The following is a 23,741-nucleotide window of genomic DNA, read 5'->3' on the forward strand; positions in this document are numbered from 1 at the left end:
TAAAACGCATTAAACTTTCGTTTACAAAGAGGTGAAACTCACTGAGTGGTCAGGGGTGGTCACTGATATGCTCACACAAAAATCACTGCAAACACTTTGTTCTTAAGTGATCGAGCATAATTGTGGGCAGACGAAAACGGCTGCTGCGTCGTTTGAGTCTATTCCTGATTCCCCCTCTAGTACCTCTCTTTTTCCCTTTCCTTCTCCTGCAGATTGTTTGTGGAGAATAGATGATTTCGTGGGGAATATCGCAAGGTCTCTGCGGAACTCTCGCATGTAAGACAACAAGAACTAGAACAGTATATCAATTAATGTGAGAACTAATGTTTTTCATTAATTCTGGTGTGAGTTATCAAGCATGTTAATGTCTTCTTCATAGTAGGCTAGCCTGCACGTAAATGGACAGATCCCAAAATTGGCCAATCACAGCACAGAGCACATGAATTCTGTTGACACCCAAATATAGTGGTCATCATTAACTAAGCATTAGCTTCTCCTCAACTAAAGTGGTGACTTGGTCCATACTGATGAACAATGTGTTATCAAAGATCGCATAATTATGACATGAATATGAACATGAAAGTTCAAGCCTTTGCACACAATGTACTGTGGACACAAAATAACTTTGATCTTAACTTTACTGCTTTATTCTTAAACAGTGTATACACCAGTTAAATCAACATCAATGCCTGGGAAGAGCTGAGAAGGAATTCAGTACATATACCATGAACTTTAAGTGCCTGTATACAGTGGGGCAAATTATTATTTGATCCCCTGCTGATTTTGTAAGTTCCCCCACTTACAAAAAAATGAAGTGTCTATAAGGGGTCAGACCCTAGGGGTCAGAGGTCCCTTTTCTTTTTTTTTTTTTTTTCTTTTTTTTATTGCAAGTTAAAACATTGTAGCTTATACAAGGTAAAAGATCAATGTCATATATACACATACAGAAGAGAGAGGAACATACATAACACCCAAAAAAAAAAAAAGAGAGAAAGAAAAGAAAAGAAAACAACTAAATATAAATATCAATATAGTGAAGTATGCAGGTACATTGGTAAGTTTAAGCAATGAGATATTTTAGTGATATAGATAGAGGCAATTTTAAGAGATCATAATAATTGTGACAGAGTTTGTAGTAAAAGTAGTATTCATACTACTATTAATAATAATAATAATAATAATAATAATAATAATTAGAACAAAAATAATAATAGTCGTAGCAATAGTAGTGGTAGTAATGGTAACACTCATATTCATGATAATAATAGTAGGGGTAGTAGTAGTGTCAGTACTGTAATTACAATAATAATACTAATACCATATTTTAGGCCATTCAATACGATCATTATAGATACACATTATTCTCTAGGCCTGGGGGCCACTCTACTACTGCCAGTGAGCACGAACAACAGACCCCCCCAACAAAGACACCTCCCTCAGATTCACCGATCCACCTGGCCCCTCCCACCACCACCATCAGTGACACCCAACCCCAGCAGTTAAGCTTCTATGTTTCGCTGAGTCTTCCTCTGCAGAATATGGTATGGCACCATTACAGGCACCTCCAGACCCGGCTCACCTAGTCTGGTTGTGACCTGACAGGACCAAAGTCCCAATTATTTATTTATTTATTTATTTATTTTTTTTTTTTTTTTTTGGTGATCTATGGCTTGGACCCTAGCGTGTACTGGTTAGCTCCCTAGCCAGAGACACCACATCCAGCCCAGATATCCGTCCAACACATTTATTTTGCATATCAGAAGCCTGGAATTGGGGCAAAGGCGGTAAAAATGAGAGGCCAGTAAATCCATGAACTGAGTTACTAATGAATATGCCGACAGGTTGTGCTAGTCATACCCACCGACAGCACCCAGAATAGTCGCCCGACCCAGATTAAAAAAAGAATACAAATGGTTTTATAATATCAATACCAATACCACCATCCCTACTACCACCCCTACCAACAACAATAAATAAATAATAAAAATATGCAGCTTTTACATGTAAAATGAAAAGTATAGCTTATAGAACACAATATAAACCCACACATATATATGTATACACGACTGATGTATTTAATAATACTCAGAGATTATTTAGTATAGAAATAATTTGTAATTATGCATATTGCGATTCCTTATTATTAATCCATTTAGTATACCAAAGATTTGAGTTGAGGCATCGACTACCTAGCTAGTTGTAATCAATATTTAAGGATGAAAGGAGTGGACTGAAAATGTTATAAAATTTGTCTAGATAATTTTTATTTGCTAACGTTTGTTTCTCTTTAATAATATGGTCCCTTAATAGATGTAGCCATTGTGTCGTTGATATTTGGTATTTATTTTTCCAATTGAGTAGTATTGTTTTTTTGGCGATAGCTAGAGATATGAGCAGAGGTTTTGAATGTTCAAAGGGAGGGTTAATTTGAGATGTGTCACCTAAAAGACATAATAATGGGAGTGCAGTAATTGTAATTTTAAAGAAATTCGATAATTTATTAGCGACATCTATCCAGAACTGATGAACTGGTGGGCATAGCCAGAATGCATGAAGGAAAGTGTCTGGTGTATTTACACTGCAGTTAGTACATCTATCGGAAGTTACTAGTCCCATTTTAAACATCTTATGCTGTGTTATGTGTGTTCTGTGTATAATTTTATACTGAATTAACTGGATGTTTATGTTTGTACTTATGATAAAAGTGTTTCTGCAAATTGTTTTCCAGAATTCGTCATTTGTGTTGATATTGAGATCTTTTTCCCATTGTTTAACTGGTGCTACTATTGTTTTAGAGTCTATAGATGATATTAGGGTGTATAATTTACTAAGTGTTTTTGATGAATTACTAATTGTGGTGATATGTTTTAGAATTGGGGGAGGTTGTGCAATGTCTTTGTTTCCAATTGTGGTTTTAATAGAATTCCTGATTTGTAAGTAATAGTAATACTGTTCTTTTCCTAAGTTAAATTTCTGTGTTAGTTCTACAAATGTAGCGAAGGTGTTGCCAGTAAACAGGTGATGTAGATGTGTGATACCTTTTTCTTTCCATTTAATATTGTTAAGCGGAATTTTGTTGATAGTAAAATCAGGATTATGCCATATAGGTGAGTTGATGTGTGGTATCAGTTCATGTTTTGTCAGTGTATTAATTTGCCACCAAGCAGTGAGAGTTGTTTTAATCATTACGTTCTTACAAAGATTGTTCTGTTTGATTTTTTTTGTGACGGATGGGAGGTCAGATATGGTTATTTCTTTGCATTCTGTTTGTTCTAACTCTAGCCATGGGTTTTGGGGATTGTCCCCTTTGATCCATTTGCAAAAGTATTGTAGTTGGGATGCTAAATAATAGTGCTGAAAATTTGGTGCTGCTAGACCACCTTGAGCTTTATTTTTTTGAAGTGTTTGTAAACTAATTTTAGGATTCTTTTTTTTCCAGTAGAATTTGTTGATTATTTGATTTAATGATGTAAACCATTTCTTAGTTGGTTGTACCGGAGTCATGGTGAATAGATAAAGAAGTTTTGGTAGAATACACATTTTTACTGTTGCAATACGACCTATAATGGAAAGCGGTAGGTTCATCCATCGAGTTAAATCATCTTCTATCGTTTTCAACAGTGGATTGAAATTGAGGCTAAACAATTCAGAGAGGTTCTGGGATATGTTTATTCCTAAGTATGTAATATTATTAATTTTAAACGGTGTGTCTTGTATGCTCCTGTCATGCGATTTCATGTTCAGGGGTAAAATTGTTGATTTCGTCCAATTTATGGAGTAGTCTGATATGATAGAATATTCATTGATGAGTTTAATTATTTCTGTAAGTGATGTTTTAGGATTTTGTAAAAATAGTAGTATGTCGTCTGCGTATAATGAAATTTTATGATTAGTGTTAATTGATAGAACTCCGATGATTTTATCATTCTGTCTTATTGCAGCAGCAAGAGGTTCTAAAAATAAGGCGAAAAGTAGTGGTGATAAGGGGCATCCTTGGCGAGTACCTCGTTGAAGTTGGAATGGTGATGATATTATGCCATTCGTTATAACAGATGCTAGTGGGGTATTATATAGCGTTTTAATCCAGTGAATAAAGCAGTCTCCAAACCCACATTTTTTAAGTGTCATGTAAAGAAAGTGCCAACTGACTTTATCAAAAGCTTTTTCTGCGTCTAATGATACGATTATGGTTTTTTTTTGGTTTTGATTACATAGGTTCATAATGTTGAATAATCGTCTGGTATTATTTGATGACTGGCGTCCTTTGATAAAACCCGTTTGGTCTGGATGGATGAGGGATGATATGACTGATTCGAGTCGTGTAGCCAAAGCTTTACTAATAATTTTTAAGTCAGTATTTAAAAGAGATAATGGGCGATAACTAGAGCATAAAGTTGGATCTTTGTTTGGTTTAAGTAAGACTGAAATTAGTGCTGTGTTCATGTGAGGTGGAATAAAAGAAGTGTTTTTGATTTCTGCCGTCATTCGCAAGAATAATGGTAATATAGTTGACCAGAAATGTTTGTAATATTCTGGTGGGTATCCATCTAAACCTGGGGCTTTATTGTTTGATAGAGATTCAAGAGCTTGTTTATATTCAGTTGCTGATATGGATTCTTCTAATGATTCTCTTTGTGCTGTGGTTAGACTGGGTAAAAATACATTGTTAAGAAATGATTTAGTGTCATTAATTTTTGGTTCTTTTGCATTACTGTATAGATGTTTATAAAATGTACGAAAAGTATCATTGATGTCTTGTAAGGTATGAAGTGTCTTTCCTTCTGGATTATTGATCACCGGGATAAGTGTCTTTTCTCTATTACGTTTGAGTAGATTAGCAAGATATTTACCTGATTTGTCATTATGTTCAAAGTGTGTATGTCTTAGGCATTGTTTTTGGAATTCTATCTTTTTATGTATTATGTCTTTATGTTCATCTTTTGTTTTATTTATTTCCTTTAAGATCTGTTCATTGGGAGTATGAGAGTAAATATTGTGTAATGAATGTATTTTATTTTCTAATTCTTTTTCTCGACTTTGTTCCTTTTTGTATTTATATGTAGAGTATGATATGATCTTTCCTCTTAGTACAACTTTAGCGGTTTCCCAGAGAGTTGCAGCAGATATGTCTGGTGTGTCGTTTGTTTCCATGAAGAATGCCCATTCTTTTTTAAAGTATTCATTAAACTCATTATCTTGAAGTAATGAAGTATTCATCCTCCATCTAAATGACTTTTTAGTATCATTCCTGTTGTTAATAGTTATAGTAATTGGTGCATGGTCAGAAATAATAATAGGGTGTATTGTTGTATTTAAAATGTCAGGGATGAGGGAATTGCTTGTTAGAAAATAATCAATACGTGAATATGATTTATGAACTGCTGAAAAATAACTGTATTCTCTTGAGTTTGGGTTTGTAAGTCTCCAGCTATCGCCAAGACCAAGGTCAGTCATGTATTGTTTAATGGTTTCTGTAGATTGCCATGGTTTAAAGTGTGATGGTGTATTCGATTTGTCTTGAGTTGGATCAATAACTGTATTAAAATCTCCTCCGATTATGATGGCTGATTGGGGAACGTTGGCTATTGAAGAAAAAAAATTATGGAAAAATTGGGGGTCATCTATGTTTGGTCCGTAAATATTAGCAATGGTCAGTATTTTATTGTTAAAGGTTATATTGATAATAACATATCGTCCTTCTGGATCACATATAGTTGATTGATTGATAACTGTTATGTTTTTATTGATTAATATAGCTACACCTCTTTTCTTTGAGTTGTAGGATGCCGAGTATATTTGTGTTAGTTGTGTATTTGTTAATTTCTTGTGTTCTGATTCTGAAAGATGTGTTTCTTGCAATAAACATATATCTGCCTTGAGTTTTTTAATGTGGTTTAAAATTTTGGATCTTTTAGCTGCTGAGTTAATGCCTCGTACATTCCAGCTTACTAGTTTTAGGTGTGACATTCTGTTTTATGATACTACTATATAGTTTTTTGTTCGATATTTAGTATCTGTACCCTATTATATGATGTGAATATAAAACATACATGCAATACATAATCAATGACAGACAAAAAAATAATGAGAAAAGAAAACATAATGCAACAATGAGAACACTTTTTTTCCAATGAATATACAGTTAACATTTTAAATACATGAAGTAGGTGATTATAACTGATCTTATATTGCGTTCATTGGCGACATGTTTTTTTTTTTTTTTTTTTTTTTTTTCTCCGATCTTCCTTTCGTGGTGGATTATAACCAGTACACAGTGTCGTTCCTGTAAAGATGGCCATCAACATATAGTCTGTCTACCGTGAGAACGGCTTTCCTTCCATTTTGGCGAAATTGTTTCATGAATGGAACCAATATTCTCCGTCTGTCCTGAATCTCCCGTGGGAATTGATCGTTAAGTCCAAAGGTAGTTCCACGCAGTTCTTTGCCCTTGCTCTTGACCAGTTCTTTCTGTTTATAATGCTCAAATTTTGCAATGATGGGACGGGGACGTTTAGTGTCGGCGTTTTTGTTGTTAGATCCGAGGCGGTGTACGCGGTGGAAGGTAATATTGTTGACAGTCTCTTTTGGGAGTTTGAGAGAAGAATGCATGAAATCTTTGATCGCTTGTTCCGGGTTATCTTGGATTTGTTCTGGTATACCCGAAAAGATCAGGTTGTCTCGCATGTTGCGGCATTGGATGTCTAATAAGGATTCTTTCAATAGTTTATTTTCGTTTGAGAGACATTCTATTGTTGTTGTGATTTCTGATATTTTTGTTTGCATTTCGTTGTTGGCTTTTTGCAACGACTCTATCTGGGATTGACTGAATTCGAGGCTGGTTTTAAGATCCTTGATATCTTGATGGAGTAGTTCAAGAATTGCCAGTTTATTGTTTATGGATTCTAGAAGACCCACCTCTATTGTTGTAGTGGATTCATCCTGGGACTCTGCTGAGTATTCCCGTCGCGGCTGTTTCTTTTGTGGTTGTGGCATGATGGTCAAATTGTTGAAGTAATGATCTATAAACTTTTCCAAGGTTTCCACGTTGTCTCTTGATCCAGTTCTGGTGTTTAAGTTGATGTAAGTTGTAATAGTAGATAACTGGGAAGCAGATCGGTTTACTTTTGTTTTAGTTGCGTTTAGTTGCGTTCAGGGCGCCGCCATGTTAGATCGCACCCGATGTCTCGCGAGATCGTCACAGGCACATCGTCCATCCCCACAGAGGTCCCTTTTCAATCTGCCTCCTCCTGACATCTCACCTGTTTCCCAGTGTTTAAAAACACACACACATTAGTCATATGTTGGCAGACCACATACAGTCCAGCAAAGAGTCATTTCAATGTCTTACTGAAAGTAAATGAAAATCAATACTGTAAATCAATGAAAATCAAAATTTCCCATAACATCTCCAACCAACCAGCAAGAATTCTGCCTCCCACAGATTGGTTATGTGCCCATGTGGAACACAGATTAGTCCTGTCACTTTAAGAAAGTACTCCTAATGTCAGTGGACACCTGTCCACATAATCTGTATCTTCTATTCCAACCTCTCCACAATCATGGGCAAGACCAAAGAGCTGTCAAACGTCAGGGACCAGATTGTAGACCTGCACAAGGCTGGAACAGGCAACAAGATCATCGGCAATAAGCTTAGAGAGAAGGAAACTTTCTGGTGTGATTATTCGGAAATGGAAGAAATATAAAATAACCGTCAACCGCCCATGGTCTGTAGCTCCATGCAAGATCTCGCCTCATGGGGTACAGATGATCCTGAGAAAGGTGAGGGATCAGCCCAGAACTACACAGGAGGAGCTTGTTAATGATCTCAAGGCAGTTGGGACCACAGTCACCAGGCAAACCAGTGGTAACACACCACGTCACAATGGATTTAAATCCTGCAGTGCCCGCAAGAAGACACATGTACAGGTCCATCTAAAGTAGAGGTCTACATGGGTCCCGAACCCGAAAAGACCCATAATGGCTACACTGAACCGACTTGGACCCGTCTATTATTTCAAAAGCTGGACCCGGACCCGTGTAGATCCGAGAAATGCAATAGATGTGCTACCCAGACCCGACCTGGACCCATCTATTATTTCAAAGCTGGACCCGCACCCGGCGGGAAGACACAGACCGGCTGGACCTGGATGACAAATGTGACTTTGCATACTTGCATTTCGACTTGAGTTAACGTGCATAATAACAGATTTTAAACACCGACTTTGAACACAGACTGAACGCGCTGAACACGCGTTTGGGCATGATCAGTCATAAGTATCAAATTACATTCATAACCGGCCTTAAAGTGTGTCCTCGGCTGTATGCCGTTATTAATGCAGTTATTAGAGAGAGATGATGCAATAATGAGACAGAAAAGCATGTTTAAGCATTATTATTATTTATTTATTAATTCAATTCGATAATAATTAATTTGTTCATTCTTTTTTCTTTTATTGACAGATGACAGTATAGCCAAATATATGAAACACAAAGCCATTTTAACAAGTAGGCCTATCAATAATTATTTATTTGTTATATATTATCTGCAATAAAAATCCTGCTACAGGACTATCCATTTATTTAGCCTATATTCAGTTTAATTTTCTATTCATTATAGATAGCCTAGGACTATATACTTTATTTATTAAAATTAAACTGCATGTTTCCATTGATTGTGAAGTTAGACATTATTGAAAACTGCAGATCAAGCGCATGGGGCTAAATTCTTTTTCTTGTTATGAATTGTATCCTATTTTCCGTTATTACAGTTAACTACGCGAAGTGATATGGAACTGTAATGCGGTCAAGACCTGCCTGGAACTACTTTAGCTGTGCGTTTCCCTGAAAATAATGCACACCTTAGAACGTTCTTCAACCAATCAGATTCAAGCATTCAACAGCCCTGTAGTATAATGTGTTGTAAAATACAATGTTCCATAACATTTCTTCCAATTACAATACCCATTGGGACTAATTTTCAAAAATGAAAACAAATGTACAGAGTTGATAGATGTTCTTTGCCACATACAAAACAAGTAAGCATTAATTAGTTTGCCGTAAGCTAGGGGGCCTTACATTAGACCCCCCATCTCCAAACTAAAGCGACTACCTTTGAGAGGTCTGACCATGCTTAGCACGAATGTTAACATTTAAAACGTTAGGGTTTACTACCTATTGAGGCCTAATGTATAGAATATGTAATATGTTTCATTCTAAGGCCCTCTAGCTCGCAGCCAATTGGGCAACACCATCCTTTTTACAGTGGGCTTTTGCTGACGGGGTCACCAAGGAGGACAGATTGGAAGGGATGGTTGTTTAAGTTTGAAGACTGGCATGCCATTAGAGTGTTATTTGAAGTAAATAATGGAGCACAGTATAATTTCAACCATGAATTGTCAAATTATGAATTTCAGTTCCGTTTAATTATTTTACTTGTATTTTATTATTTATAATGAGACAAAACTGTACTGATGTGTACTTAGCTGCTGTGCAGGTAACCATCCTTTTCATTGATTCTATAGGTTGTTTTTCTTCTTTTGGCCTTAGATCCACTTCAAGATTTTCTTTAATGATAAGTCTGCAAAGGACCATTGGACACTTTATGCCAACATGTCAAAATTGAGGTACAAATATCTTTTATTGGTTGATATTATAATGACTTTAATGACTACAATGACTAATTGTTAACAGAGATTTAACTCATCTTTGCTGCTCGGCCAACGGACTACTGTTCATGACTTTTTAATGTCCATCATTATTCAACCTGTTAACAGTGTTTTTCACAGTTTTTTGGTGATGCTCAAAATCCAGTCAACATGGACATGTCGGGATAACCCATGAATTTATGTTCTCTGTTGTGGGATGGGAAATGCACTCTTGCCGTCATGAAATGCAGAGTCATTTCCAGGGAGGGTATGTTATAGCTTTGCTTTTTTAATAGCTTTTAAACTTAATTAGCTAGTATTTCATATATTTGTGTTGGAACTGTCAGGTGTGATGTGGTGTGAGAGGTTTCAAACAAACTAACATGTGTGTGTGCGCCCCCATGAGGTATAGCTTTGTTTGTATTTTTGCATTGCTTTTAAACTTAATTCACCAGTATTTCATATTTTTGTTTTAGAACCATCAGGTGTGATGTGGTGTAAGAGGTTTCAAACAAACTAAACTGTGTGTGCCCCCATGAGGAATTGTGTGCAATAAACTGACAGTAAAAACACAAATCGATTTGCAAGTTTAATATTGATTTAGATGATTGCTGTTCTTCTGTCACAGGTGCAGCAATGCAAAGCAAGGACCCCATGCTGCATACAACTCGTACAAGGATTTTTTCATGACTGACACAACAGCACTGTTCCTGTCAGCTGCCATGGAGCATTTTGGGTTGCAGGATGTAACAGGTAAACAATGAGTATTTTCCAATAAAAAAAAAAAAAAATTCCCTTTGGGAAGGGAAATGAATAAAACCCATCACTGATGTTTGTAAAATATGCTTTTTCTTCCATGTAACTTAGAAATCCCTGATTAATTTGTTCCCGGGGACCTCACTACCACATCACCTGAAATTCAGAGGGCCTGGTTGCATGAGAAAACATCAGAGATTGTGGATAAATGCATCATGCTTGGTGATGTCCCAGAAGCTGTGAGCAGCATCCATGAAGTTCCAGTGACATCTTCTCAAAACAAGCAGTTTCCTTGTCGAGTGGAGGGATGTGGACAGTTGTACACGTACCGCAAGGCAAGAGACAACCACGAACGTAAAAAGCACAACATTGAGATTTCTTCTCAAAAATTGCCTGAGGAAAACACACCCTTAAACTGTGACCACAAAAAAGAGCACACCTTGGCAAGGCTCAGCTTTGGGTTCTTTATCTTAAACATGATGGATGCAGTAAAAGAGGGTGATGGTGAGAGACTAATGAGGCTTTACAAGGTTGCCTTGCTTTGTTACAAAGCCTATGGGCACAGCAACTATGCCTACAGCACTTTTCTACTCACACTGCAGGTCAATGCCTCTTTGAGCCCTTGCATGGCTCACAGTGTTACGTGGAACAGGTTTTGGAACAGCAAGGTAGGGAAGGGGAGAAACATCCCCCTAGATCTTCACCTTGAACACATGAACAATTTCCTAAAGTCATTTCTAAAGGGTCTTGGACCGAACCTGTCCGAACAATCAGCGCACAGAGTCAGCCAATCTATCGGAGTCCTAAAGGAAATAATGGACAATGTGGATGCTGATTTGGGTGTCAAAAGGCCAACTGGCACCCATCATGTAGAGCAGCAGATTCTCAATGTTTTAACTCTGGTTAATGTTTTCAGGGAGAGTCAGCTTTTCACAGAGATACCTGGTAGACAATTCAATGCGTTCCCTGCCTTTGATAAAAGACTACTAGCCAGGATCACATACAAGGAACTATGGCAATGGATGACGATAAAAATCAAGGAATGGAGGAATATGCAAATCTAACTAACATGTTAGGGTGTGATTGTTATACGAAAATATGTGTGTGTTTGACTCTCACTCTCTTTGTACCCCTTGAATTAAACAGGCCCTGACAAACCCTCCAACCCACCACACCCTACCCCACCCCACAAACACAAACACACACACACACAACACTCTCTCTCTCTGCATTTGGCTGTCCTGCTGTGAACTCTCTGCTATGGAATAATTCATTCTGAATGTATCATTATTTTTCATTTCTTACATTATGCTTTTTGAACGAACAATGCTTCGACTGCATTTAGCTTGGTGTTCCCTACCTGGTTCGAGCATACATATTGTGGATTTTCTTGAGCTTTTGTTTATTCTTAAGACTGTGTACACCTATTAATCTGTAATTATTAAAATTATTTGTACTTTTTCAAACTATTTTTCAAAATGATTTATTTGCCATACTAAAATAAACACATGACAACAATTAGAAAATTACCAATTTTGAACTTTATTTACATTAAGTCATTTGCAAAACAGTTGAATGAACAAACAACTATGTACAAAGTATGGCAGTGATGCAATTTACAATTATCAATTATTTACAAGTGTCAGTTAGAGATCCTCAGTAAAGACAATCCTGAACTACTGCATGAGGCTTCCATTTGTTCTTCATTCTCCTCATCAAAGTACCCTGTGTAGTCTGCGTCTGGTGCCAAGAAGTCCTCCAGAGGCAGATCAACTTCAGAAAATTCAAAATCACAGAAAACTTCTGAAAAAATTCTTAAAATTTCATGTGCATGTTTTCTATGGAACACGGGGAGATGATCAATTATGTAGGTGACATCAAATATCTCTTTGCTGTGTTCCAGAACAGAGTCAATTAGGTCATCACTAAAACCTGTGCAATCAGATGTGTTTGTGTAGAGATGGGTGTCTTCCTGGATTACTTTGTCAAAAGATCCCTAATCAAAGCCCTTTCCTCCTGTGTGACTTCTCTGATTTTACCAGTTGTAGAAACCTCTTGTTTTAACAGTTCATATGCAGGGGTTGCCACATCACAACCTTCTGAACTACAAGAACAGACTGAATGGCAATGAGTGCAGCACAAATGTCCTGGTTGAACATTTTATGTGTGGTGTTCAAAGTGAGAGAACAAGGCTTTCCGAAAGCAGGAAGTGATGCTTGTGTCAATTACACTTTTCAAAGCCTGATTTAAACTTGTGTGCTGCTTGATGGCGTAGACAATGGCGTGTGACCGAGACCCGTCTCTTCCGGCCCTGCCAACTTCCTGAAGAATAGCTTCCACATCTTCTGGTAACCCATAGAGGATAACATGAGTTATGTTGGGAAAGTTTAACCCCATCCCAAGCGCAGTTGTTGCCACAACCACTCAGGCACCATCTCCACCCAATGATGACAGTTACTCTGCTTTTGTTCTGAGGAACAGTCTAACTATGAAACATGCCAATGAGCAGATTTTCAGCCCTATGTTCTCGGTCCACCCAACAATGTTTTCCTAGTTCTGCTTTCAGATAGCAATACACTCTCCCAACTGTCTTTAGTGTTCTGCAGTAAATGATTGCCGGAGACATATTAAGGCCCTTCTCTCTCACTTCACTGACGATCCAATCCAGGCAGTCCATTTTACAAGCAGACACTCTAATCAGTCCAAGCCTAATGTTGGCTGTTCGGGCTGACGGTGACTTGAATGGCATTCTCCAGATGCAGCTGCTTCTTAATGATGGCTTTGGAATGCAGATCTGCTGTGGCGGTCAAGGCCAGAACAGGCGTACCTGAAAAAACAGATGCAAATGCATAAACATCTCAATAGGTGTGATGGGTGTGATCAATAGTCTATAAAAGCAAATAAGGGTGTGCCTTAGGGGATGGGAGAGCAAACACCTCAATATGTGTGATGGGGAAGATCAATAGAGGGTGATAGCAAGGTGGATGGTGTTTTGAGAGGGTGGAAAGGCATCCTAATAATGAACATTAGTATTGCAACAGTAATATTATACCAGTCACAAAGGCCTTTCTGTTCCTACTGACAAAGGGCAAAGGCCGTGTTCAGGGACATGTGTCACATAGTTTTCTTATTTACCATGTTTGACAATAGTTCGCCCAGCTTGGAAAAACACTCCCTGAAGGCTGTATCCCCTTTTTCAGTCTTTCCCCTGATGAACATATAAGAGTAGGTTTGAATGTTATAACATATCCAATGTTAGAAGTTAAACAACTACATAATTAATACGTCACAATAAACCTGATAAAACAATTAGATCAGCTCAAACTATTAATTAAATTCACCCTATTAAAAAGTATGTGGTTGGACTATAGTGTTTCATTCAACATTTACGTGAGTAAGAATTCTCACACCTACATTAGAGTTACCTAACCCAGGCACTAGCCTATATTTCTTAAATAATCGTTGGGGTACAACTGATAACAGAATGTAGTTGATTAAAGAGCTATCTGAATTTCAGCATACTGTGATTTCATTTTGGGAAGTAGCCAGAGTAGAGTGTGTAGCACGTAGCATTTACGGCATAACAGGTTGCAGCTAGCAGCTAACCATATCGTCCTGTTTAAATTAGGCTACTGTATTTAATATTAAATAGCTTACTTTTTCGTTAGACGAAGATTACAAAATGACTCTTACCATTTATAAATTAGATGAACCTCATCCACGACAATCCCTATGAGGTTTTCCCGATAAATCGTGTTTGCCAACATGTCTTGCCACTTCTTTTTTAACAGCCAGGACTCGGGACTGCCGAATACTATCTGGCATTGCCCGCTTCGGATCTGTACCTCTTCGGGGTCGCCAAGTTGCAGGGCCGAAAGACCAAATTTCTTCACCTCTTTCACCTGGTCCTCCATAAGCGCGATCAACGGCGAGACCACAACCACCAATGGGTTTTCACTAAGCCACATATGCTTAGCTACCAGCGGAGCTAACTGGTAGATTATACTTTTGCGGTAACCGGTCGGCAAAACAGCAAATACGTCTTTCTTGAAAAGGAACGATTTAAGCGCCAACTTCTGTTCGTCTTTTAGAGAAAAGGGCAAGTCTAAATCTTTCATTGTAGCGGCCAAAGCCGTTTCAAACAAAAGGTGTTCATCCATAGCCATCTTGCAATGTTTACTAATGACTTCAACGTCGCAGCACTGTCGTCATCTCGCCTCTGGCCTGCCTATATCAGATAACCCGCTGTGATTGGTGCAGCTCAGATCGAGGGGCATATTTAATGAGCTCCATTGCTCGACACCAGAGTAACTCGCTGAGCAAATTCAACTTGTGCTCTGGCGAGAACTCTGGATACCAGGGTACATGGACAATACAATTTTGATAAAATGAGTAAAGAGTTTAATCAATAATTACATGTAGCAAATAAAAACATTAAGTAAAAGTGACGGAGAATGAGATACACTCACCTAAAGGATTATTAGGAACACCATACTAATACTGTGTTTGACCCCCTTTCGCCTTCAGAACTGCCTTAATTCTACGTGGCTTTGATTCAACAAGGTGCTGAAAGCATTCTTTAGAAATGTTGGCCCATATTGATAGGATAGCATCTTGCAGTTGATGGAGATTTGTGGGATGCACATCCAGGGCACGAAGCTCCCGTTCCACCACATCCCAAAGATGCTCTATTGGGTTGAGATCTGGTGACTGTGGGGGCCATTTTAGTACAGTGAACTCATTGTCATGTTCAAGAAACCAATTTGAAATGATTCGAGCTTTGTGACATGGTGCAGAAACAATGCTCAGGTAGGCCGTGGCATTTAAACGATGCCCAATTGGCACTAAGGGGCCTAAAGTGTGCCAAGAAAACATCCCCCACACAATTACACCACCACCAGCAGCCTGCACAGTGGTAACAAGGCATGATGGATCCATGTTCTCATTCAGTTTACGCCAAATTCTGACTCTACCATCTGAATGTCTCAACAGAAATCGAGACTCATCAGACCAGACAACATTTTTCCAGTCTTCAACTGTCCAATTTTGGTGAGCGCGTGCAAATTGTAGCCTCTTTTTCCTATTTGTAGTGGAGATGAGTGGTACCCGGTGGGGTCTTCTGCTGTTGTAGCCCATCCGCCTCAAGGTTGTGCGTGTTGTGGCTTCACAAATGCTTTGCTGCATACCTCGGTTGTAACGAGTGGTTATTTCAGTCAAAGTTGCTCTTCTATCAGCTTGAATCAGTCGGCCCATTCTCCTCTGACCTCTAGCATCAACAAGGCATTTTCGCCCACAGGACTGCCGCATACTGGATGTTTTTCCCTTTTCACACCATTCTTTGTAAACCCTAGAAATGGTTGTGCGTGAAAATCCCAGTAACCGAGCAGATTGTGAAATACTCAGACCGGCCCGTCTGGCACCAACAACCATGCCACGCTCAAAATTGCTTAAAACACCTTTCTTTCCCATTCTGACATTCAGTTTGGAGTTCAGGAGATTGTCTTGACCAGGAGCACACCCCTAAATGCATTGAAGCAACTGCCATGTGATTGGTTGATTAGATAATTGCATTAATGAGAAATTGAACAGGTGTTCCTAATAATCCTTTAGGTGAGTGTAGATCGCTCTCTTTACTGACTTATAAGAGCCAAAGCATCTCAAGAGAAGAAGAGAAGTGTCCAGTTTCAAAGATACATGAAAGTATATTTTGAGTTTGCATTGAATAGTTGAAGTGGACTAGATGTTCTGATGAAAAACAATGAAGAACGAGTTAAAAAATAATATCAGATTCACGTCTCTCTTAAAAGTGTTATGGCCTTCTTTTCCAGTGTGAATTTTCTGGCACTCTTTCAGTTTATCTTCTGTAGTAAAGGACTTCAGCACTGAAACACACACCGCCGTGTCTTTTCTGCTGTAATATTACTAATGAATCTTCTTCCTTTGTGTGAATCTTTAGGTGTTTCTTCAGGACTGATGCCCTATGAAACCGTTTACCACACTGATCACAGTTAAATGGTCTTTCTCCCAGTGTGAACTCTCATGTGAAGCTTAAGAGATGATTTGTGTCTGAAACTAGTTCTGCAGTGAACACATATGTATGGATTTTCTCCAGTGTGGATCCTCTCATGTGTTTTCAGACTTGATGAGTGACTGAATCTCTTGTCACAGTGTGAACACTTGAAAGGTTTTTCTCCAGTGTGGATCCTCTCATGTGCTTTCAGATGTTCTGATTGACTGAATCTCTTGTCACAGTGTGAACACTTGTAAGGTTTTTCTCCAGTGTGGATCCTCTCATGTGTTTTCAGATATTCTGATTGAATGAATCTCTTATCACAGTGTGAACACTTGTAAGGTTTTTCTCCAGTGTGGATCCTCTCATGTTTTATCAGATCTGTTGACTGACTGAATCTCTTGTCGCAGTGTGAACACTTGTAAGGTTTTTCTCCAGTGTGAATAATCTGGTGCAGTTTTAAACTGTTCGCTCTAGTAAAAGTCTTCCCACACTCAAAGCACACATACTCTCTCACACCAGTATGTATTTTCTGATGTGCATGTAAATATGGCAGCAGTGAAAAACTCTTCCCACACACAGAACATGAATGTGGCTTCTCCTTCGTATGAACTGTCAGGTGTGTCTTCAGGTGTGATGCCCTAAAAAAAGTTTTGCCGCATTGATCACATGTGAATGGCTTCTCTCCGGTGTGGATCCTCATGTGAATCTTAAGACTTTGTTTGGTTGTGAAACTGTTTCCACACTGAACACACATATGTGACTTTTCTCCAGTGTGGATCCTCTTGTGTTCGGTCAGATGTGCTTTTTGTGCGAACCTCGTCCCGCATTGATCACATGTGAACGGCTTCTCTCCAGTGTGAATTCTCATGTGAATCTCAAGACTTTGTTTGCGTGTGAAACTCTTTCCACACTGAACACACATATGTGGCTTTTCTCCAGTGTGGATCCTCTTGTGTTCGGTCAGATGTGCTTTTTGTGCGAAACTCTTCCCGCATTGATCACATGTGAACTGCTTCTCTCCGGTGTGGATTCTCATGTGACGCTCAATACTTTGCTTGGTTGTGAAACTCTTTCCACACTGAGTGCAGGTGAAAGATTTTTCGGCTCCTCTTTTGTTTAAAAGGGTCTTTTTAGTCTTTGAGCGACTCAAAGGTTTTTGTCCAGGTTTGACATGATTTTCCTCCTTCACTTCACTCAGTTCTTCACTTTCCTCCTTCACTTCACTCAGTTCCTCACTCTCCTCCTTCACTTCACTCAGGTCTGACATAAAAGAAAAAGGTTTAATTTAATTTAATCAGCACATCAATAATTTAGAGAGAAATATGAAAGTGAGCCCTGATGTAATGGCACAAAATACTAGTAGACAATTGCTATAAAATATTATGATAAATCTGGAGTTGGTTTCATTAACTAATTGCATGAATGAGGTACATTGATATTTCAATTATTATTTTTCAAGACATTATAGGCACAAATCACATTTCTGAAGTGAGAAATATTAAATATATTTGATTAATGACACAATTACTTAATGTAATATTAACATTTATACAATAGTGCCTAGTGGTGTTCAAATAAAATTATTTCTCAGTATTTGCTATGATTTTTTAACAAGGTAAAACAATTGTCCCAACGTCTGAATTCAATGGTGTGGAAGAAGGTTTTCTGCATGCTCTGTCTTATCGGTGCACAAAGTAATTTATTTAAAATTCTGTCAGCCATTCTGGAAAGTTCATTTACTTGATAGTTTGCTGTTTGCTGCTTAAAAAAATAATACAAATAATAATCTAAAATATATATACACTGTATTTAAAAACAATGTTGTAAACTATATTAGAAGATGTCTGACATTTTGCTAAAATAGTAGCAAAAAAGGCAAACCAGATATAAAATAAGTGTAAATAAGGCATATAATTTGACCTGATTGACAATCAATATGAAAGTTTCTCCAACCTCCCTCTACTGACCATTTGTTGAAAATCTGTACCATTTCATATTTTAACTGTTTATCTAAATCTGATGAAGTGCTTGAATGTTTCTAACATGAATGTTCTTCAGCATCATGAATGAATGAAGAATAAACACCAACCTCTTTGTTCTTCAGTATCTTCAGTGTGTTTCATTCTGCAGGGTTCTGGATCACTCATGTTCTCACTGTCCTCTTTAATAAACTCAGTCTTTGCAGATTTCAGCTCTTCCTGATGCTTTAATGCTCGTCTTCACTTGTAGCTGATTGGAAATTACAACATTTATTGGGGAATTACAGGGGGAGGAGCTTCAATGATGATGTAATTGTTGTGGGAGGAGCTTCACTGGTGACATGATTGCCGTGGGAGGAGCTTATCTGCCAAAATAAAAAATATATCAGTTAGTGAGTGTTTTTAAACTAAATGACACATCTGTAAATCATCTGTACATCATGTCTTTCTGTCCATCATAAAGTAAGTGATGCTCATTCAATTCATAACCCTAAAATGATTATCCTTCTTCATTCAAATATAGGCATATTTTTTGTGGAGTCTGTCACTTCATTAAAAATCAATCTTGAAGTCTTGATGCCAGAAAATAAACTTTACTGTCCAATAAATAATTGTATCTACAGTCGAGTGCTTTTGCAAAAGCAACTCCAGAGTCCAGTATCAAACATACACCTCAAAGGTAATCAATACATTTGTTTTACTTATGCTTCTGCCCTGAGCCAGATATAATAGTATAATGTCTTTGATAATATTCTCATAGATTTCACTTAATCCAGTTAATAATCAATAAAAATATTCTACAATATGCAGAAATAAAGAAAAACATTAATATCTTCTTAATGTAAATTCTTCCAAATAAAAAATAATGATAAGAAAAACAGTTAAACTCAACAACATTTAGATTTATAACATTTATCAGTTAGTAGTTTACACCAATGAAATGAGCTTTAAGTGTCCATTTACAGGAGATCTGCAGACATCAGCATAATAAATGAGGTGAAAACAGGAACTATTGTCATGAAATAAAGAGTGTTTTCAGCAGATCTGTTAATATTGATGAGCCTCAGACTATCAACACTCATTCAACAAGCCATTCAGGATCATCAGCAGATCATCTCACTTTATTCTGAGTGTTTGCTGTTAGAAACACATTATTTGAGTCAGGATACATGATAAAAGCCTATAAAACTGCTCTATTGAAAGACAATATCTTTGTTAATCCAAGGTTTGTTGTTTGGGAATATTCTAAATTTTTTTGTTTGAACCACCGCCTCTGTACAAAAATTGATGTAATCGTGTCATTCAAAGACCCATGATCGTCATCATTGCAACAATTAAAATCATTAAAAAACAGATTCCAAACTGTGCTTTCAAAGCAGTCTCTAAGGTTTTCAATTGAGTCTTTAGTCCATGACTGAACCTGCTGAATGACAGGTTTAGTCCTTTTTAGTATCTGTCTATATTTTGGAAGAGGTGGATAACATTATGGTCTGAACGTCCTAATGGTGGGTGTCACCTTGGTACGTAAGCACCATCCACATTACCAAAACATTTGTCCAGAGTTTTGCTCAGTCTCGTCGGACAAGTTAAGTACTGTTCCAAATTCGGCAAAAACGCTTTTTGTTAAAATCTCCCAAAAGAAACACTGGGTCATCCAATGAGTTACGTAGTGCCATGTTGTAGCTGGCAGCAATGCCCTTGGCTGCAAAAGCTAAATTTGGCCCAGGTACATAGACTAAGATAACAGTTATTTGTCCGAACTCACGAATCAAGTAGTGTGGCCTGAATGACACCGATAATAGTTCGTAGTGTGTTGAACAATAAGTTCCACGTACCGTGATGTTTGTTGCCCAGCTGTTGGTGACAAACATACAAAATCGTCCTCCAATGGTTTTGGATGATTTCTGACTATCACGGTCCAGTCGAATTAGCGTATATCCCTCGAGGTTTACATTGTCAGTCTCCTCCGTTAACCGTGATTCAGTAATGCAAAGCAGGTTTGTTCTTTTAAAGTCTCTATTATATTGCATTAATGCCTTGAGTTCAAGCAAATGATAGAGCATAATTGTGGGCAGAGGAAAACGGCTGCTGCGTCATTTGAGTCTATTCCTGATTCCCCCTCTAGTACCTCTAGTACCTGCAGGTTGTTTGTGGAGAATAGATGATTTCGTGGGGAATATCGCAAGGTCTCGGCGGAACTCTCGCATGTAAGACAACAAGAACTAGAAAAGTATGTCAATTAATGTGAGAACTAATGTTTTTCATTAATTCTGGTCTTCTTCATAGTAGCCTGCACGTAAATTGACAGATCTCAAAATTGGCCAATCACAGCACAGAGCACATGAATTCTGTTGACACCCAAATATAGTGGTCATCATTAACTAAGCATTAGCTTCTCCTCAACTAAAGTGGTGACTTGGTCCACACTGATGAACAATGTGTTATCAAAGATGGCATAATTATGACATGAATATGAACATGAAAGTTCAAGCCTTTGCACACAATGTACTGTGGACACAAAAGGACTTTGATCTTAACTTTACTGCTTTATTCTTAAACAGTGTATACACCAGTTAAATCAACAGCAATGCCTGGGAAGAGCTGAAAAGGAATTCAGTACATATACCATGAACTTTAAGTGCCTGTATACAGTGGGGCAAATAATTATTTCATCCCCTGCTGATTTTGTAAGCTCCCCCACTTACAAAGAAATTAAGTGTCTATAATTGTTATGGTAGGTTTTATTTTAACAGATAGAGACCAGACTATTAAGCAAACAAATCCAGAAAAAAAAAAAAAAACATTATATAAAGGTTGTAAATTGATTGAGTGAAATAAGTATTTGATCTCCAACCAACCAGCAAGAATTCTGCCTCCCACAGATTGGTTATGTGCCCATGTGGAACACAGATTAGTCCTGTCACTTTAAGAAAGTACTCCTAATGTCAGTGGACACCTGTCCACATAATCTGTATCTTCCATTCCAACCTCTCCACAATTATGGGCAAGACCAAAGAGCTGTCAAACGTCAGGGACCAGATTGTAGACCTGCACAAGGCTGGAATGGGCAACAAGATCATCGGCAAGAAGCTTGGAGAGAAGGAGACTTGTTGGTGTGATCATTCAGAAATGGAAGAAATATAAAATAACCGTCAATCGCCCAACGATCTTTAGCTCTATTCAAGATCTTGCCTCATGGGGTAAGGATGATCCTGAGAAAGGTGAGGGATCAGCCCAGAACTACATGGGAGGAGCTTGTTAATATCCCTGTAACGTTAGCTAGGCTTATCGTTAGCCGGGTGCTCTGCCCTGAGTTCTGAGATATACGGCTACTACTCGAATTCTGAGCTACCCTGAATATTAGGTTGTCGTGCGCGCTCACGGGTTAGGCAGTCATTCGTGATGTGGGTAAGTTAAATGTGACTGTTTACACAACAGCTGATGCGAGAGTAAGTGTAACAAAGCAATTTGCAATTTGGCAACCGTGTGAATCTCTTGTTGCATGGGATGCACCGCATACCTGGTAAACTGTCATTTCTAACAACATAGGGCTATTTAGATAAACAATCTGGCGAGCGTGTTGTTTTAGGCTAATACACCAACAGCAAATTTCTGTATAATAAAGGGCTACATTTTGTATCCAATCTATCATTTGAAATCTTTACATTGTATTTTAGCTCAGAATTCGATTAGCCGTATATCTCGAAACACCGATCAGTCCTTGGACCGATGAGATTGGCTAACTTATCCTGTGATTTTCCATTTCAGAATGAGGGAGCTTAATGAGGAGGACTCATTATATATAGCACAGCTAGACTCAGCAGGGAGGTGCAAGTGGAGCTGGGCATGGCTCAAGGTGGAAGTGAAGCAGGAAGTGAAGGGAGTTGCGCATACACTACCACTTTTCATTGTGTTTCAAAAAAGTAGATAAGGCAGGACATGCCAAATGTATCTTATGTACAAAAGAGATCAACTATGCCAAGAAGAGGGTGCATGCCCTAACATCCCACTGTGACAGCCAAACACAAAGAGAAAGTGTTTAGCATTTTGACAAACAGGGCTATTCGTTGTCCCCCTGAAAATGCCATTCCTGAGACCCAGGGACCAGAAGCAATGAGAGAGAGGGAGAGAGGGAAATTGCCTGTGTCCATGTTTCAGCGTGTTGCGAATGCAGAGGTTTAGTACCTAGCTTCTATTTATACAGAAAATTGAACAAATTGTTGGTTGAATTTACATTATGAACACTAGCACTTTGAGATTGTTTATTCAATGTAAAGAGCACTACATATAAAATTCATTATTATTATAATAATTGACAGATGTATTTTGATATTCATTGCATATCAGCCATACAATATGACATACTGAGACATACTGTTTTATCATAGTAGACCTATGTAAGATAGTTAGCAAAGTTACATTTTAATGATTTTAATTTGCTTTGCTTTCAGGCAATGGTTCTTGGCATTTTGGTGGAGCACTCACTGCCATTCACAATGGCCCCCGTCATCGTCAACTTTGCACAGACGCTGGCCGAGGACAAAGTGGCACTCAGTCGTATGAAGCTGTCGCGAACATCAGCAAAGTACAAAATGGTTCACGGCCTGGGGAAGACATTCTCCGACCGCATCCTCAGCAACACTGGGAAGTTACCATTCTCCCTCAATCTTGATGAGGCCACCTCAAGTAGTGACAAAAAGGTAATAATAGTATTAATAGTAATTCCTAATATTTATACAGTGCTTTTGACACCTAAAGCAATTAAAGGAGAACACTGGCCATTTTAAACCCACCCGAGTGCTGTCATTAGGAAAAATAACGAGAATATTTGGCCACAATATTTACCGAGTATCAGAACGGCAGCTAAAGTGAATCTATAGGGACAGACTTAACCGAAAGGGAAACTTAAGGATGTCTGTCCCCATAGGTTCGCTTTAGCTGTCGTCCTGATATTCAACATGGATATGAGTTAAAAATGGCCGACGTTCTCCTTTAACAATGGTCTTCTCATTTATACAGGTGCTTTCCATTTTGGTCAGCTATTATAACCCAGAGAGGAAGGCTGTTGATATGGAGCACCTTGGGTCGTTTGAAATGGTTAAGGTCACCACAGCAATCCTGGAGAATGTCCTGGACAAGTTTTTCACAGACAACGATATCCCGTGGTCCAACTTGGTGAGCATGATGAATTCCTGTGCGGTGATGCGAGGCAGCAAGACGGGCCTGGAAACCAGAGTGCGACACAACCACTGCCCACAGCTTCTAGATATTGACGGGGACTCGTGCTATCACATTCATAATGCGTCAAAGAGATTTTACAGTCCTTTCAATGGTCATCTAGAACAGCTC

At 38.3% G+C, this 23,741-nt stretch overlaps 2 protein-coding genes across 2 annotated transcripts; both read right to left on the reverse strand.

Annotated features, from left to right (window-relative positions):
• Positions 1-12,008: 12,008 nt before the first annotated feature.
• LOC311078181 (ATP-dependent DNA helicase RecQ-like) lies at positions 12,009-14,566 on the reverse strand (the record flags this gene model as incomplete). Its single annotated transcript, XM_084106895.1, has 3 exons — positions 12,009-13,227; positions 13,536-13,608; positions 14,094-14,566. 3 exons carry the CDS (start codon positions 14,564-14,566, stop codon positions 13,207-13,209), a joined length of 567 nt encoding a protein of 188 aa, XP_083963021.1. The 3' UTR covers positions 12,009-13,206.
• Positions 14,567-16,403: 1,837 nt separating this feature from the next.
• Positions 16,404-18,631, reverse strand: LOC311078056 (uncharacterized protein). The gene is made up of 2 exons (XM_084106712.1): positions 18,503-18,631; positions 16,404-17,673 (listed from the first exon to the last, which is right to left on the reverse strand). Exons 1-2 carry the CDS (start codon positions 18,558-18,560, stop codon positions 16,409-16,411), a joined length of 1,323 nt encoding a protein of 440 aa, XP_083962838.1. The 5' UTR covers positions 18,561-18,631; the 3' UTR covers positions 16,404-16,408.
• Between the last annotated feature and the right edge of the window lie 5,110 nt (positions 18,632-23,741).

This window comes from Abramis brama (genome assembly GCF_963993115.1).
Source record: "Abramis brama genome assembly, chromosome: 1".
In the NCBI taxonomy this organism is placed as follows: Eukaryota; Metazoa; Chordata; class Actinopteri; order Cypriniformes; family Leuciscidae; genus Abramis; species Abramis brama.

Coding starts and splice junctions, on each gene's coding strand:
- LOC311078056 (XM_084106712.1), bottom strand. CDS start 18,560: ATGAGTGATCCAGAACCCTGCAGAATGAAACACACTGAAGATACTGAA. Junction 17,674..18,502: donor AGATACTGAAGAACAAAGAG/GTTGGTGTTTAT, acceptor CTTTTATGTCAG/ACCTGAGTGAAGTGAAGGAG.